The sequence below is a fragment of the Crocodylus porosus genome, unplaced genomic scaffold, assembly GCF_001723895.1.
Source record: "Crocodylus porosus isolate Cpor-Errol unplaced genomic scaffold, CroPor_comp1, whole genome shotgun sequence".
In the NCBI taxonomy this organism is placed as follows: Eukaryota; Metazoa; Chordata; order Crocodylia; family Crocodylidae; genus Crocodylus; species Crocodylus porosus.
The window spans coordinates 1,947,607-1,965,239 of record NW_017728921.1 but is presented as its reverse complement, the minus strand read 5'-3'; the positions used below and the strand labels follow the sequence as shown (position 1 = coordinate 1,965,239).

General features: G+C 59.1%; 1 protein-coding gene across 1 annotated transcript; it reads right to left on the bottom strand.

The window, feature by feature from the left end:
• Nucleotides 1-349: 349 nt before the first annotated feature.
• On the bottom strand, nt 350-14,900 carry TRPV4 (transient receptor potential cation channel subfamily V member 4). The gene is made up of 16 exons (XM_019538691.1): nt 14,525-14,900; nt 12,146-12,544; nt 9,959-10,131; nt 9,504-9,656; nt 9,236-9,376; nt 8,362-8,660; nt 6,787-6,966; nt 6,224-6,382; nt 5,921-6,013; nt 5,667-5,740; nt 4,935-5,100; nt 4,645-4,711; nt 3,912-4,216; nt 3,309-3,436; nt 3,062-3,183; nt 350-2,849 (listed from the first exon to the last, which is right to left on the bottom strand). Exons 2-16 carry the CDS (start codon nt 12,502-12,504, stop codon nt 2,695-2,697), a joined length of 2,574 nt encoding a protein of 857 aa, XP_019394236.1. The 5' UTR covers nt 12,505-12,544; nt 14,525-14,900; the 3' UTR covers nt 350-2,694.
• Nucleotides 14,901-17,633: the final 2,733 nt, after the last annotated feature.

The window sequence follows — 17,633 nt, the reverse complement described above, 5'->3', positions numbered from 1 at the left end:
CTTCCCCCTCTGCCAGCAGGCTAAGGAGGTGGGGGATCTTCCTGGATCTACCTTTTGGCAGGTACAAGAAGTGTTTTTGTACCTGCTATTAAAAAGTGTCTGTTGGATGCAAGATACCAAGCCCATAGCTGTACCAGCCACCCTTTCACCTCAGATATGGGTCCAAGGATGGGCTCCGTGCTGTTCTCCTTTGCAGAAGTTTCAGCCCGTCTCCTGGACACGGAGCCTGTGCAGTTACCCATCGTTCCACCCGTTTCTGCAGCCGGTCACAGAGCCAATGGTAGACCTCTGCTTCCTTAGGACTGGAAACAGCAGGGGGGGGAAAGAAAAAAGACAAGGCCCAGGGCAGTGGAGTTTACAGGTTGGTTTTATTACTAAATAAATAGGTGTGTACAAATGTTGTGCAAAACGTGTGGCATTGCCACTGGCCTTTGGGTACATAATGGGTAAGGCTTTGATTGGCCCGGCTCCCTTCACACAGTCTCCCTCTCTGGCTGGGGCAGCTTTGTCTCCAGGGGGCTGTGCTCAGGGCCAACAGGGTTTAGGGAAAGCAAAGCAGCTTCCTAAAAGCTTTGCAGGGGAGCAATAAACTGCCTGGTTCCTTCTGTACTTACTGCAATATCATAGACATCAGCTGCAGGGTAGTGCTGCCTACCACTAGTCTCTTGCTGCTACTGCCTGGAGTATCCAACTCAGTGCTAGCAGCCTTTATAAAATGCATGCCTTGCATCTCTGAGCTGTGGCTAGGACTTGGCCCAGGGGCTGGGGGAGCCACTTGTAGCAGCAGCATTATTTCCAGGACTACTGACCAACATGCTGTGAGACCTTTTCAGCTGGGTTGGATGAATCCCTGAGGAAGACGCTGTATAAAACAGTCCTGCATGGGGAGTTGTAAAGGATTCAGGAAAGAGGCAGTGACAAGCACTCCTATGGTTGGGTGGGAGGATTTGTGATTTCCACAGAACAGACAGTACTGGCCAGGTCCGAGCACAGAGACTTGCTGGGCTACTGCTGGCTGAGGGAGTTGGCCCATTCAGCAGCCCCTCAGGAACATGAACAAGCGCGTGTGGACACGAGGACCTCAGGAGAGGAGAAACACAGTGCAAGTTCTCATAAGCAGCTCTCTGCACACACGCATGAGTCTGCCCCAGCATTTGCTCCATTGCATGCCTGTGGGCCAGCTCCAAAGCCCTTTGTTGGTGCAGGGAACCATCCAGACACACAGTGGAGGTAACACCCTGTCACTGACTGACTGACAGTGTGAACTGTGTGTAGAAAGCTCCTTGTCACAGGCAGGCTGGGGCTGGGTTGCAGGAGCCTTCCTCATGATTACAAAGCCGTAAACAGACATCTGCTCGCAAGGAAAGGGGATGATGTGTCCCTGCTCCCAGCAAGCAGTTCCTGGGAGCAGCAGGGCTTCGGAGGAGATGTAGCAGCAGCTGCCTGCCCTGGGATCCCACTGCTGCAGTGTGCAAACCTGGATGGCCTCTCCTCATCAGGAATGAATGGGGGGCATTGAGACCCTTGGCAGTGCCCTGTGATGCCATGTCATAGTGGGGAAAGGGGCAACAAATTGCTGAAGGCAGCGAGGTGCAGCCGTGTTGCATGGCAGAGCCCAGGGTGGAGGGGAACAAGCAACAAGAACTCCTGATTTGAGACGGTGGTGGTGGACAGATATGATACAACATGGCTGTGCTGAGAGCTGGCAACATCCCTCCAGCAGCATGGGAGTGAGACGACTGAGTCTGTTGGACAGACCAGTCCCTCTAACTGGAGAGCCCTGGGAGGGGTGGAAGCTGTTTGGGACAGTGGGAGGCTGAATCAGGGTCTTGCACAGCTGGTTCACTGGCTTGTGCCCTCCACAAGCAGGTGGAGACCCTCGAAATCAGCAGCATAATGCTGTGGGTCTTACCGGTCAGGTCCCCAGACACCATCCAGAATGGGCTGTGCGATCTGCAGGCCTGGGAATATCCAGGCCCCCAGCACCAGCTGGGCACAGTCCATGAGTTTTCCAGGAGTCCCCAGGGGTCAAATCTGCTGGTGCCGGCCTTTGCAGACAGTGAGGGTTTGGCTTGAGTGCAGAGGTGTTCGCTAGTTGTCAGCTGGACACTGCAGCCCCTGGCCCAGCCATGCTGGCACCCACGAGCCAGCTGAATGTTGAGATGCTTGTGCAGCCATTGCATCCCAGCAGGCAGGCTCCGGGGTACACAGCTGTGGGTCTTGGCTCTTCCTGGTCCAAACAGTTAGCTCCAGACAGGACACAGGCCCTCAGAGATGCGTTGCTGGACAGGCCCCTCTGTTGACCAGAGGCCATGGCCTCACTCCAGCTCTGCTCTCCAAGGTGTCCTGGGTCACTGGGCACAGGTGGGCAGGACTGTGGGTCCTGAGATCAGACTCACTTCTGTTGTTGCTGCTGTAACAGCCCGGCTGGCTGAGGAACCCATGGCTCTGGCCAGAAAACCCCATTGTCCTTGCTTTGGGTCCATGACCAGGGCTCTGGGAGATGCTGGGGCTCAGCTGCCTTGGTGTGGGGGGCATGGGGTGCAGGGGGGTGTTTCAGAAGCCCCCTCACTGCTTGGTCCCGGCCAGACTGTTGTGCAAATCAGTTATGCTGCCCAAAGGTGAGCCAGGCCATGTGGGCACCCACAGCCCTCACGAGGCAGAGGCAGGCTTCCCCTACATGCATGGCCTGCGTTAGATGTGGCACTCTTCTTTCCGACCGTTTGGGTGTCCTGGCCTCCGGTCATTCAGATTGGATGCCCCCATGCCCTCCAATGGCACCACCACCTCGTCTGGCTGGCAGTTCTTGTTCAGTTCCACCACGCGGGGCACCACAGTTGACCAGCGATCTGCAAAAGGGGCAGGGGACATGGAGCAGGGAGGCTCATAGCTCCCACCCCACAGCTCTCAGCGTTGCACACAAGGACATCTGTTGTAGAAGCAATCGGGGCAACTGACCCCTGGATGGGAGGGTGACTCCAGGAGTCACGTTGTCCTTCCCACCCCCTTGTCCAGCTAAGGGACCCCTGGGGTGACTGCAGGCACCGAGCAGTACTCTTACCTCTCCGCAGCCGGCCCACCGTGTGGGAGAAGCCGTAGTACTGGTAGGTCTCGTTCTTGCCTGGGTCCTCATTGATGATGCCCAGGTTCTGATTCCAGTGTGACCAGTTCACCTCGTCGACCCTGTGGGAGACAATGCACTCCTAGAGAAACACTGGAGCAGACTCGGGGTGTCCCATCTACCCCCAGGAATTGCCCACAGGCCCAGCAATCCCACGAGGTACTGAGCAGCGGCCCCCAAGGCTTACCTGAAACACCACCTCCGGTCCGGTGTCCCATCAATGCCCTTCCCCACCGTGACCATCTCCCCCGAGCGGAAGGCTTTCCTCAGGAACACTGGGAAGGACCTCTCAATATCCAGGATGGTGGTGGCCCACTGCAGATGGGAGCAGCTCAGTAGGCACCACAGGACCCAAAGCAGTTCTCCCTTGGGGCTGGGCACCCCACCCTAGCTAGTTTCCCATGGGAGCTAAGCCCTAGCCTAGAGCATGGCCAGAGGCCACACTGGATGAGGTGGGAGTCATGGACTAGGTGGACGCAGACAGGCCTTTCCACATCCAGCCCTGAGCAAGGGGAAGGGATGTGGTGTAAAGTGCCAGAGCCCCTTCTACACTACAGTGGAGCCCTAGTGTGCAGGCTGTGTACTCTTAACAGGCAGGAGGAGAGGCCTAGAGCAATAGGTCTCAGCTTAAGGGCTCAAGGCCCATGAAGGCCCTTTCTGTGGGGAAAGGGCCACAAGCTACTCTGCTTGGGGATGTGGCACTGGAGGTGGAACAGGGGGCCCTGGCGTGTGTGTGGGGAGCCAGCCTCTGGTGTGATGGCCCTGCCAGCGCCCTCGGGCCACGCCTCACCTGCAGCTTCCAGATCTGCTTGCTCTCCTTGGACACCTGCCCCACTGTCTCACCCATGAGGGCGATGAGCATGTTAAGCAGCAGCACGAAGGTGAGGATGATGTAAGTGACCAGCAGGATGATGAAGACACCGGGGTACTTGGCACTCTCAATCATCTCCAGGTCGCCCATGCCAATGGTGAGCTTGAAGAGGTCCAGCAGGAAGGTGCTGAAGGTCTGGCTGTCCCGGCAGGAGGGGTAGGCTGGCATCGTACAGTTGGACTGGTCCTTGCCGCAGGAGCAGGGGTTCAGCAGGGAGACCAGGGCTGGGGCAGGGCGAGGGGAGGGGCAGGGTGAGAGACCGAGACAGTCGGCTGGCTCCTGTGAGCCAAGGCTCTGCTCGCTAATACACGATTACATTAATAATGCATCTCCAGAGGATGCATTAGCTTGGGCACAGGCAGTCACAACGCCACCTTCCCAGGACCTGGGACAACTGGAGAAGAGAGATCCCAGCCCTAGGCCCAGTTCCCTTTTCCTAGCTACGGAGCTGCCCCTTCTCCCAGCCTGTGCCCCCCACCCTGGAGACCTCAACCTCATCACACAGCTGGAGCCTGACAGTTGTCAAAGCAGATTTTTCCCAAATTTGCTCTGCAGCGATGCCATGGCACAGCTGCTCAGTGCTGCGTTCCCCACCCCCTGCACTGCCCCAGGCACCGGGCTTGCAGCTCCCCAAAACCCCACATGGGCCTACCTGAGGCATAGCCGATCATGAAGAGCAAGTAGACCAGCAGGAACCGGAACAGGTCTTTGAAAAGGATCTGGACACCAGAGGCAGAGGCAGAGTCAGCACCTTGCCCCGCACAGACATCGACCCCATTGCAGCAGTATAGCTGCCAGGCTCATATCCACAGCCCACCTCAACAAGCGCCCTGTCTGACTGGAGCCAGCACCAGCAAACCCTACATTAGGTAGGAAGGGGCAACCTGTCTGGGTTCATCACACAGTGAGCCTTGCCAGGGACAGGCCCCCTCCTTGCCTGACCTTCTGGATCATGATGCTGTAGGTCCCGGTGAGCTTCAGCCCCCTGGTGAAGTACAGCGCATTCATCCAGCCCAGGACCAGGGCAAAGACCATGACGGCCAGGTAGGCTTCGATGCCTGCCACGTACAGTCCAGCCGCGACGATCACCAGCACCGAGTAGATGAAGCTGGAGGCAGAAGGATGTGATTTAGCCTGGACAGGCCCAGCAAGGGGCCTGATCATGCCCTGGGCCATGCACTGAGCAGCAGGGGCTGTAGCCACATGCTCTGCCAGGGCAATGCCTCCAGCCACCTCTGAGGTATTTGAAGGCAGCAGCTAGCACATATTTGTCTGACTATGAGCACATGAGGCAAAGCCGCTCCTTCCACAGGCAGGGCCCCAGGGTCCATGGGGAGCAGTTGGGGCCAGAGAACCCCCCAGGACTTGCTGCCCTGAGCAGGGGATACAGCCAGGGCTCGTCTGACTTATGCAGCAAGTGGGGAGGACAGCTGCATTTCCCTTCTGCTCCATCCACACCAGTCTCCTCTCGCAGGGCATCAACTTATGACCCCCAGAAAGAGACATGGAGATGGCACTTGGTGCCCATGCCTGGGGACAGCCCGGTCAGCAGGTCTCTCCCCACCGTGAGATGGACAGGTCCAGTGCACTCTGCTCTCTTGTGATGGGGGTTTACCTCCCTGGACACTCCCAGGGGCCACAGCTTCAGTGCATCTGGCAGCCATCTGTGCTTACTAGAGCAGCTGGAAGGAGCCGTCAATGAAGAATGAATTCACGCCAGGGCACTTCTTCATGAACAGGTCCTTCACCTGGGGGTGGCAGGATGTGGGTGGAACAGGAGTCATTTGGCTGGAGGGTGAAGAGTGCAGGCCAGGGCCGCCAGGGGACACAGAAGAATCAATCTCCCCCAGCTGCCTCTTCCCCACAGCCCCATCCATCATGTATCACCCCCATACCCAGCACCCCCACAGAGCCCAGTGTCCACTTACGTTGGTGAAGAAGAACAAGACTCCGGTGAAGAGAGTTATGACCTCCCCAGCCAGGCGCAGATAGTCAATGGTAGTCGTGTAGGGGTACGGGGGCTGCAGGGCAGGACAGGCCAGCACTGAGAACTGCATCAGGACCCTCCTATCCCATCCCAAACCTCCGCACCTAACCCAGCCAGCCTCCCCTGCAGAAGCCCAGCTACTGTTGTAGTCACAAAAACCTGCCAGCGCTCAACAGACACAGGGAGGCCTGCGTAGGTACCTGAGCCCATCTAAGCCTGGTGCTAAGGCCACAGGGATACTCACGATGCCCTCCACAGGGCGGTAGTAGGCGATGAGGGTGAAGATGACCATGGCGCACAGGTAGGAAATCACGCTGATGTAGAAAGAGACGGCCCCGAATTTCCGCCACTTGTCGCGCAGCAGCTCGTTGATGGGCTCCACGGCCAGCATCTCGTGGCGGTTCTGTGGTGAAGCCGAGGGAGGGACCACTGTGAGTGGGGGGGGACTGGAGAAGGACACTGAGAAGACTGGGCTGGCTACAAGCATGCCAGGGAGAGATGGAGTGGGGGCTGGGCTGGCGTGGCCACCCCAGCACCAGCTGCATCTGCTTCCTGCTGAGATGGGCAGATGCTTTCAGCCCCATGCTCACTGAGGTATGCTGGGGACCGCTTCTCCTAGCAGCGGCTTTGGGGCTGAGAGCAGCAGGATGTATGGCTGTGCAGCCCTGGGGTCAAATCCTGCCAGGCACTGAGCACCATCAGCAGCCTGAGGGAGCTAGGAGACAGGTCCTCCTTCTGAAGCCCAGGTCTGCTCCGCACAGACCCCCTGCCAGGTACCGCACCCCTCCCTGGCCCCCCTGTGCTCACCTCGATCTTACTGTTGTACACCAAGATCTCCAGGACAGACACCTCCTCCCCACAGGTGTCCAGCGAAGACAGGTCATAGAGCGAGGAGTAGACGGGCCCATAGGCCCAGTCCTTGAACTTGCGGGAGAGGTGCCGGGCATCCTCATCCTTGACCTCCCGGCGGATGATGTGCTGGAAGATCTGTCAGCAGGGCAGGCAGGGTGAGCAGGCAGTGCCATGCAGACCCCGCAGCTCTCCATGCTGATGCAGGCAGCAAGCACAGGTGCTCCTCTGGCTCAGGGGCTGCAGGACCCGGGTGCCCCATGCAGGGCTGCAGCAATGAGATGGCCAGGCAGGGCTGGGGCAGCGGGGAAGGCACCGGCCCTATTGCAGCAGTGCATGCGACAGGCTCCTCACTGTCCTCTTGTCTCATTAACCACAGCCCAGCTGTATAGGCACAGCACAGCCCCACTACCCCCACCAGGCAGAAGGAAACGGAGGTAGCACAGCCAGGATGCCAGAGAGGAATTAGCCCAGCCTGTAAGAGCACTTGTCTCTTAATGCTTCCTATGAAAGGATCCTAGCAGCTGCCTCGCTTAGGCTGAGCAGCGCATTGTGCAATCAGCTGTGGCCAGCAGGTGGAGAGAGCCACCAAACGATCAGACAGTGGCCAGAGACTGGAGCAGCCGGCTGAGGGCTCCAGCGTGCCAGGGATGACATGGTTTCAGCACTGACAAACTATATCAGCTCTGAGGAATGGGACCGCTGCCTGGGTGGTGGGGGGACAGCCCATCAGGGATACAGAGACAAACTTAAATTGCTCATACAATAACCAGTCAGGACTTGTAGTAGAGGTGATATCTTTTATTAGACCAACTAGATTTTTGCAAAAAAATTCTTTAATTGCAAGGTTTCGGCACAAGCACCTTTCATCAGGCATTGGAGAAAAGACTGTAAAAGTTCTCCTGGGTAGAAATGCCCAGAAATACCCAGGAGAACTTTTACAATCTTTTCTCCAATGCCTGATGAAGGGTGTTTGCGCCTGAAAGCTTGCAATTAAATTTTTCTTTTTTTGCAAAAATCTAGTTGGTCTAATAAACGATCTTACCTCTACTCCAAGTCCTGATTGCCTTTTCCTTTGGATCAATACGGCTATAACCTGGATACCCGTCACACAATAACCTGCACACTTGAGCTGGGATTCTCATGTGCAGGGCTCTAATCTGCCCCAAAATCCCAGGCATAGGACCCCCTGCTCTACCTGCTGCTCTACCCATCTCCCCTCTTGACCCTTCCTCAGCCTGGGAGGAGCTGAAACTCACTGGAAATGTGCAGCCTGACCCCAGACCCACAGTGTTAACACAGGAACAGGCAATGCCTCCCCCCCACCCCAGGTTGTCTCTGGGTCTCTGCCCTCAAGGTGCTTCACAGCCATTCAATCCTCCATCCCTCCCCCCTCAGCTACCATGAGCCAGGTCACTGTCATCTTCCCCCTTTCTGGATGGAGCTATTGAGGCACAGTGCAGGGCCATGGGGGAGTGAGGCGTTCTGCTTCGGGGGCCCCTAGTGGGTTGGCCCTTTCCCCACCACCCTTACCCCAATCTTGCCGGTCTTGGCAGCCATCATGAGGGGCGAGAGGCCATCATTGTTGAGCAGGGCCTCGAGGTTGGTATCGGGAAAGAGCTTGGCACACTTGATGAGCAGCAGGTCGTACATCTTGGTGACGAACTTGGTGTTCTCCCGGGTGTTGTCAGCGATGGCGACCAGTGCGTGCAGCACGGTGTTGCCACGGGAGTCCTGGCGCCGCAGGTCGGCCTTTTTGTGCGCGTTCTCCGCCAGGTAGTGGACAATGTGCGGCTGGTTGGTGCAGGCAGCCAGGGACAGGGGCAGCTCACCTGGTAGGGGGAAGACACAGTGCCATGCTGACATCAGCTCTCAAAGCCCTGCTCTCAGATCCGGGCACCGGGCAGGAGGTGTCAGGGTCAGTGGGCTGAGGTGGGGGCAGCCCTCAGCTCCCACTGGGCCGTGAGGGGCACAGTGGGGAACTGTTCCCATGGTGGCACTGAGGGAGGTGTTGTTGCTGGGCTCAGGAGCCCTGTGGCATCTGCCCATGCCCCAAGCCTTTCCTCCCACATAGTGCCTGGCACCACGCCTGATGAGGACAGGGGTGTAATGGGCTGGCTGGCAACCTGGCCTGGACCAACTCCCTGCCAGCGTGCTGGCACTTCATGCTGGGATGGCTTTGGTGGCACTGTACTGGGGGGCTGGGGAGGCTGGGCAAGGTGTTTCCTCAGTGTGTGGGTGCCCTGGGAGGTGCTGGCACCTGAGGGGAGCCATGTCCTGTCCCCTCCACAGGGTGAGGAGCCAATGGAGGTGAGCCAGGCAGGCTGGGACATCTCTGCCTGCTTGCCATGCCCGAATGTCTCAGCTGCGATGCCCCTGGGACAGGGAGGGGATGTCCACCACACACCAAAGTAGAAGTAGCCTCCCTCGTCCTTGGGTTGGAAGAAGCGTCCACGTGCCTGGGCATGCACATCGGCCCCTTTCTCCACCAGCAGCTCCACGTAGTGCTTGCAGCGGCGCTCAATGGCGATGTGCAGCGCAGTCTGGCCTGGAACAGATGTAGCCCATCAGCACCCTGAGTAGCAGACCCCCACCCAGACACAGAAGCACAGCTCGCCCTCCAGCTCCCCCCATCCCTCTGTGGGGCTAGCCATGGCTGGCCCCACTCCCCGCACCTCGGTAGTAGACATCTCGGAAGGGTGAGTTCAGGAACTCCCGCAGATTGCCTGTCCTCTCAGCGATGTCCATCAGCAGGGGGATGGTGTCGTTCTTCCCTCCGGCCAGGTTCAGCAGTGCCTTGGGCAGGCAGGTCTTCCCTGTGGAGGGCTCTAAGGTGGGGCAGGGAGTGGCAGGGCTGTGAGGCCTGGTCAATGGCAGTTCCAAGGTCTTTGCAAACCTCAGGAGGGGAGGCCAGGCCGGGCTGCAGAGGGAACCCCACTCTGGACCAGTGGGGGCCTGTGACAGCAGCACCAGCTGTGGTTTGCGCTGGGCCGGAAGTACTAGGGCTCACCATGGTCGGGTCATGAGCCACAGACCCTGGCTCCAGGGACACCCCAGACTCAGCAGGAGGGGGCACAGCATCACCCTGCTGTAGTCTGGGCTCCCCTCCAACACAGCGCTTGGGGCTCACCTCGGAAGTCCTCGTCCGTCAGGCGCTTCTTGTGGCTCAGCAGGAAGGGAAGGAGCCCATCCAGGTCGGCAGTGGAGCCCCGGGACACGATGTCGAAGAGGATGGGCCGGTTGAACACTTTGAGGATGGGGGGCGGGTTGGGGGCAGGCCCCTTCGAGCCCTGGCGCTGCTTCCTGCAAGAGAGGCAGCCGCTTTAAGGACAAGAATGCCTGAAGGCAACACCCAGAGCACCAGCACCAGCACAGGGCAGAGAGCACCAGTGTGGCCTGACACTGCTGAGAGAGGAAGCAACACAGCACTGGCCTGCTACAGGGACGGGGTAGCCTAGGCTCTTGGCCCTAGTAGTCCCAAGGGGGAGCCACTCTCTGTCCCCTGGGCACAGCAGTGATCCAGGACAGATGGAGACACTGCCTCTGAGACCATGAGTCTCAGCTCCAGGCACAACCCCTTCCAGCAAGTCAGTTCCTCACCCCCCTGCCTCAGTTTCTCCACTTATCAGACAAGGGTGATAATACCATGCCCCTCCCAAAAGCGGGCTTCATTAAGGACAGGAGGAAACCTCTGAGCCGTTTGTGGCCCCAGTTCTATGGCAGCTGGGGACTTCATGACAAATCGATCATGGACAGTCAGCAAAGGTGCCATGTAAACTGTTGTCATTAGGTTCAAGAGTCAACATCTGCCTGGGAGATGGAAGGGCTGTTCTGCTTACACACACACACACACACACACCTGCAAACCCAGCTGGACAGGACAAACTGGACAGCCTGAATGCCCCCTGGCCGGAGATCCAGCCATGTGGGTGTGGGTAGGGCAGCTGCTGGCAGTCAAGCACAGTCCTGGGGCCCTGTAGGCTAATGGCACCAGACGGCACTGTACATGAGCACACCAGGAGGAAGAAGGCCCCTCAGCCCTACACAGCCAGCTGGGTTCAGCCGGCCAAGTTTATTGCTGAAGCCCTGAGCTGCTAGTCTGAAGGCTGCGGGGCCAGAGCTAGGGACGCAGTCCCAGTCAAACCGGTCGGGGAAGTGGTCGTGTCAGTGAGGTGCACAGGTGCAGACTGGTTAGTGCCTGGCACTCATGTTAGCCAAAGGGGGCAGGCAGCCTGGTGGAGCCCAGCGTCACCAAAGGAATTTTTATTGCACTCGACTCCACGTGGGGAAGTAGCAGGATGTTTGTTCACCGTGATTCCCTCCCCAGGGCATGATGGAAGGGGAGGAGGAAGAGGAGCTGCCTTCTGGGATCCCAGATCCCTGGTCCAAATGATGGCACAGCCCTCCCTTCCCACCCACTCCCGGTCAGCAGCCTCCCGCCTTGGGAATGCTTGCAGCCCCCTCCCAGGACAGAGTGGGGAGGCGGGCACCCTACATGATCTGGAGGGATGATCGGTGACATGGAAGGGCAGCAAAGCAGAACAAGGCGGGCAGCGGGGCTCCACGTGGACAGCCTTGCAGCTGCCCAGCTCCCACCCTGCTGCTCTAGCCACCTGGGTCCCTGCCTTCCCATAGCCATGGGGAGCGTAGCACTCTGCCCTGGGTGGGAGACTGGCTGCTCCCCGTGCCTGCTGGGAGGTGCCTTGGGAGGGGCCTCGGCCTGGCCAGTGCCCAGGTCCAGCACGTCCTTGTGCACAGACGGGCACACTGTGCCCCACGGCCTGGGCCTCTTGCCTCCCCCAGGGGCTGTTTCCTGGCACAGGCAGGGAGGGCAGGGGTGGGGCAGGCTCCTGAAAAGCCCATTCATGCTGGAGAGAGAGCCCGGCCCTACTCCCACCAAGGGGAGCCAGACCTCCCTGCCCGCAGCGGAGGTGAGACGCCACAGCACAGAGCCCTCTTTCAGGGGAGCCGCAGGAAGGGAGCAGGCAGCCGACCCGCCCGCCATAGCCTGGCCCCAGCAGCATCAGCTCACTGGCACAAGCCAAATGCTAATGGTCCAGCCCCGCCAGTGCTGCTCAGGGAGAGCTTAATACAGTCATCCCTGCTCCCTCACCCCCTTCCCTGATGCACACACGCACTTACACACTCACACACCCGCATGGCTCCCTGCAGTCCCAGTGGCTTTGCCTGCCCTCCACTCAAGGAAATGCATCAAGACATATACATCCCAGATGGTCGCATGGATGGATATGATCCTCCCCACCAACCCTGCCCCCAGGGAACCAGGCTTGCACGTGGCTGGGCATGGCATACTCACTCCACGACCTTCTTGCGCCGGCGCTTGTTGTCGCTGGGGTGGTGGTGGTAGGTGCCATAGTCGAAGAGTGAGTCCATGGGGGCTTTCTTGGGTGCGGGCACAACAGAGGACTCGTAGATGGTGGACTCCAGCAGGTCCATGGGGTTGGGCATGCCCTTGCGGAAAGCCCCCTGGAACTTCATGCGCAGGTTCTGCTTGCTGTCGCCCGACCCCGGGGTGCTGCGGGCGGCCTCTGCAGGTGAGGCCCCCTCCTCGCTCTCAAATAGGTTGGCCAGGGATGAGAGGGGGAAGGCGTCATCCCCCTGGCCTTCGCTGGGCTCCCCGCCCTGGGGCTGGGGGGGCTCCTCAGGGTCTGTCATGCTGAGGGCTTTGCAGGGCTCCCTGGCACACTTTGTGGGTCTGGAAGAAAATGCAAAGGTGGTATGAGGGAGCCAGGGGTGGGGGGACTGCATATGTACGCAGGAAGAGCACGAGGGCTGCATACCTCCAGGGCTGATCCCCACCCCACTGTGCCCTTGCGGGAGGTGCTGTGTTTGGGGCTCAGTGAGGAATGGCCAGAGCCCAGACCCCATGGCAGCACTGTTGCATTTTTGCCACCTTGCTGGGATAAGGTGCAGAGCAAGGACAAGTGGTATGCAAGCTGGAGGGCGCTTGAGGTACACCCTGCCTGGACCCGGGGATCTCACACTCATGGGCTTCGCTGGCAGGCAGGCAGGACCCCCCTCCACAGGGCACAGAGGCAGCTGGGTGCTCCCCTGTGCCACATGGGCCCCTCACTTCTGCAGATGTCCCGTCGGGCCCCATTGCATTGCGTTTCAAAGGGCTGCTATAATGACAGGGGTCGGCGGGCTGCTTGCCCTGCCCCTCCCATATGTGGTGGTGCTGGGACCCAGCCCAGCGCCGGGGACAGAACAGGCTCTTCTTTCACCAGCCCTATAAATACTGAGGAGCCCTCAAATAAACCCCCGGACCCTGGCTACATGCCCCAGGAGGCAGGAAACCCAGGCCAGCAAAGCCAGGAGCTGCAGCCCTGGCTGGCAGGCTGGGGCTGGCCCTGGGTGAGATGGCCTCTTGCATTAGCAGGGTGGTCTGGCCCTGATCTTGACCTCCTGATGATTTCACCCCAGGGTGATGACCTTCCCCTTGGGTGGCCTGGTGTGAGCAGGGGAGACACTGGAAACTGGCAGGAAAGGCAGCTTCACCCTGATGTGAACACAAGGGGTGGGCCATGCCACTCCTCCTAAGCTGGCAGGGTATCACAGGGTGAGCAGGGACCTGCAGCAAGGGGTAGGGATGCAGCCAGCCCTGCAGTAACAGAGTGACAAGGAAATGGCTCCCTGCAAGGGGCACCTGAGTGTGGCCTTTGCAGCAGCTGGAATTTCAGTCCCTGCCATGGGCCTGTCACTAACTTTGCACACGACAAAAGGCAGGAGCACTGGAGCAGGGGCCTAAAGCCAGGAACTGGCCATGGAGGCCTGTGTCTGCTGGGATGCTCCCCACCCCTGCCGCCTCCCCCAGGCCTGGGAGGACAGAAAAAGCAGCTGGGAACATGTCATTTTCGACTTGGTTGCAGCTGTGTATAACAAGCCCTAATGTGGGCTTGGCTCGGCGGCCGGGCTGGGCTCTCTGCTGGAGAACATGCTTCTAATTATGCAGCATGTCATTACAAAAGAGCAGCCGGGGCCCAAGCCCAGCATGAAGCGGCCCTGTAATTTGCCATGCAGTGTCCCCGCTCCATCCCACTTTGCTCCCAGTGTGGGTGTGGGATTATCCCAGCACAGAGTGGATTGGATGAAGCCATCTCCATAGCCTCCAGGGCTGGGACAGAGGGAAGCCCCCAGTATAGCCTGGAGATAGGGATGGGAAATGCAACCTCCTCTGCTTCCTCCCCTCTCCAAGGCGGTCCAAAGCTGGCAATGCCCCCCAACCTAGGTATTTGCTTGTGTGAGGCTCCCCCTTCCCATGCCATCTCCTGGCTGTGCCTTCAGTCCCATTATACAGAGGGGAAACTGAGACACAGTGGCAGGGGAACAAGTCTTGCCACCTTGGCTGTGAGGGCAGCACCCACCCTTGAACCCCAGGGACCACAGAGACAGGCAAAACCCATCAGGATCCACAAACCAGGGAAGTGTGGCCCAAACTCAAAGCTTTGAGGGAATTTGCAGAGGTTTGCTGCCCATCACTGCCCTCTGCTTTTCCCCATGCTAGAGAAGCTGAGCAAAGAAGTGCTGAGCCCCTGGGAGACAGGTGAGGGGTGTCCCAGCCCAGCGGGGATCCCTGCCCCAGGCCAAGCAGTAGGTGGGTGACAAAGGTGGAAGCAGAGCCTGGGGCTGCCACTGCACAGCTGCCTGTGCCCTGCACCGTCCGTCCCCCACTCACCAGCACAGACAGTCTCTGTCTCCCTGCTCCAGATTGTGTTTCTTGCTGCTGACGCTGTCCCTGGAGCAGCCTCGGGTGCGTTCAACTGAATCCTTCTCCCAGGTCAAGGCTGGGGAGCGATGCCAATGCTCTGGGAGAAAAAGGGTTAAGTTAGCATCTGCCCCCGGCCAAAAAGTCTGCTGCCTGGTTCTCTCTCATGCACAGTCCTAGACCTGTGAGCCGTCGGGTCCGGGGTCTGACCTCCTGCCAGCCCAGGTCATCGACTGTCCAGACGCGGTGCCCCCAGGCTCCTGACTGAGCTGCAGCACTTCTCCCTTCTAGACCCGAATGCTCCCAGGGATGGCGTTCAGTTGTTCTCATGGCCAACACCCTCCCCGCTAACAAACCACAGCCTGAGTTTGTCTAGCTTCAGCACGACAAATTCCACACGGCACCGCTACCCTGGCTCCGGGAAAGCACACACCCTCTGGTGAATGAATACGGGACCTCCACAGACCTGTTTGTACTGAGGTCATGGACTATGGGGGACTTCAAGGGGACCAGTGGGAGGCAATGCCGACTTTTAATGGGGCATAGGCACCTCGCTACCACATGACTGAGATCCTGGAGCTCCGGCACCTTCAAACAACATCCAAGCTCAGCACTTTCTGTACCAAGTCCTGGAAAACTCAGCCACTACACTCCCCACTTAACCCATCAGCTGACCCAAAATCTGCCAGTGTGACTGTAAGCACCCAGCCAAATACCACTGAGGGTTTTACAGCCCCCGAGCAACCTCATCTCCTGAACATCTGTCTAGGAGGGACCTGTGGGGTGCAGGCCAGGGGGCTCCATAGCTGGGCTGCTGCCTGGATCACAGCCTGTTCTTCCATGGTAGATTTAGGCTAGATATCAGGAGGCGCAACTTCACAGTCAGGGCGGCTAGGGTCTGGAACCAGCTTCCAAGAGAAGTGGTGCTGGCTCCTACCCTGGGGGTCTTGAAGACAAGGCTAGATGAACACCATGCTGGGGTTGTTTGACCCCAGTACTCTTTCCTGCTATGGCAGGGGGTCGGACTAGATGATCTGCTCGGGTCCCTTCCGACCCTAGAAACTATGAAACTATGGAAAGATGGGGCTGTCGGGTCAGTCCATGTCCCCTTCCACAGTCAGCCAGAAGCTCCCTGCCCCGCTACTCATTAGAGAACTGACCGGGGCTCCTTTCCCTCTGAGTTAGGGAAGTTGTGCGACTCTTTCCAGGGTCCTTCACACTCCCACTAGTTTATTTAAAAGGAATTGGATCAATGTGTGCAAGCACTGTGAAGCAATCTGGAGAAAACCCTGCATGCAGCATAGAAATGCCCTAAGAAAGGAGAAGTGGCCTGAGCAAGGGCACTTGGTGCAACAGAAGATGTTACCAAACACATCGTGCTTCCCCGGCCCGTCAGGGCTACGACTGCGGTGCGGTGCCGCTAAGCAGCCGCAGCAGGAGCAGAGGACCTGGAAAGCACCGCGGCTCCTTTGTTCCCGCCAGGCGGGAAAGGGCAGGATTGGGATAGGACATGACCCAGACACATGGCAGCAACCCGTCTCTAACAGTCCAACACTTCCCCAAATCTCAGGCGTCCTCAGCAGAAAACCATCACAGGCCTGGGCTGCGGCCCCAGGGGAAATCGCATGATTAGCCACACCATTTCCACACGCAAGAGCCACTGGGCTAATGGGTGGAGTCGGACTCAGGGTCCGAGTTTTGACCCTCTGGTGAAGCCAGTACCAAAGGCCTTACCCAGAGGGCAAGGGCTCTGTTGTCCCTGGCCCCGAAATGCCCGGCGGCAGCTGGGTTTCTCTGCATGACCCAGGCGGCTTGGTCGCATCTGTGATGTGGCAAGCGCAATGCAGCAAGTCAGCCCCGGGCTCCTCTGCCCCCTCGGAGGACAGTGGCGCAGAGGGAGACAGACTAAACTTAGCAGCACCCGGCACAGAGACTAAACACAATTACGTCCCACAATCACTTGGCCTGGCAGAGGGAGAGGGCTATGTCGTGGGACAGAATGGCTGGAAGCATCAGGTTTAAAAAGATAAAACCCTGCTGCGACAGAAGGACCCATGCCTCCCCAGGCCTGCCGTGTTGCCCTCCCAGAAGAGATCTCCAGATGCCCCAAGGCAAGGCCATGAGATCAGGTCCCACCAGCTAATCACCGAGTCCCCTCTGCCCTGCTTGGGGTGAACACACATGCCAGGGTTACCCAAAAGACCCTCTGCACTTCCCTGGCACCCAGGGTGTTGCTTTGCTAGGGAAGTACCTGGCTCCTGCTTGCCCTATAGCCCCTCAGAGCTCCCTCCAGCCATGGGCAGGGGGTACACCAACACCCCCCTCCAGCGAGCCCCTGGGGAGCATGGACAAGAGCCAGGGGCATTCCCTCGTGGGGAGCACAGCGCGGCAGGGCCGGCCCTCGGGACCGTTTGTTTTCACAGCCCAGCCGTGCCAGGGCAGACAGAGCCCTCATTCACAGAGCAGCTGCTGGCGGGTGCCCAGGGGAGCAGAGACTTCCTCGCCTCTGCCTGCTGCCCCACAGGTCTCCTGCGCATGCTTGGGAAGCTCTCAGCACCGTGATTCACTCTGTTTCCTCCCCCTGCCCCCTTTCAGCTCGTCCCAGCCTCCAGCTCCTGTCTGGACAGGGCAGTGCCATGGTGAGGCACCTGCCAGCCCTGCAAAGACCCGGGCTTGACACCTTGGTTTTAGGGACCGTGGCAGAGGAAGCGTGGGTCAGCCAGTGGCGTGGCTGCTTGCCTGTGGCCTCCTCCATGCCCACGCCCCAGCCCAGCACCCCAGGAGCCTCCTGGCATTGTCCGCACAGTCCCCGAGCCAGCTATGCAGGGCGCCCGTTGTGGACGCTGCAGCCACTGTTCTGACCCGAAGGCAGCCACGCAGTGAGTGGCCATCCCCTAGAGCGACAGCGCGTCGTTCCAACACGGGTGTTCCCACGACCCCCCCACGGCACAACACCGCACCACAGGGCAACCCTGCAGAAGCACCTGCCCCAGGGCAGAGCATTCACAGTACCTCTCCTCCTGTCTGAGCTCCTCTGGCCGTTCGAGGACGGGCCAGTGACCTGTGTGCTGGCACAGGG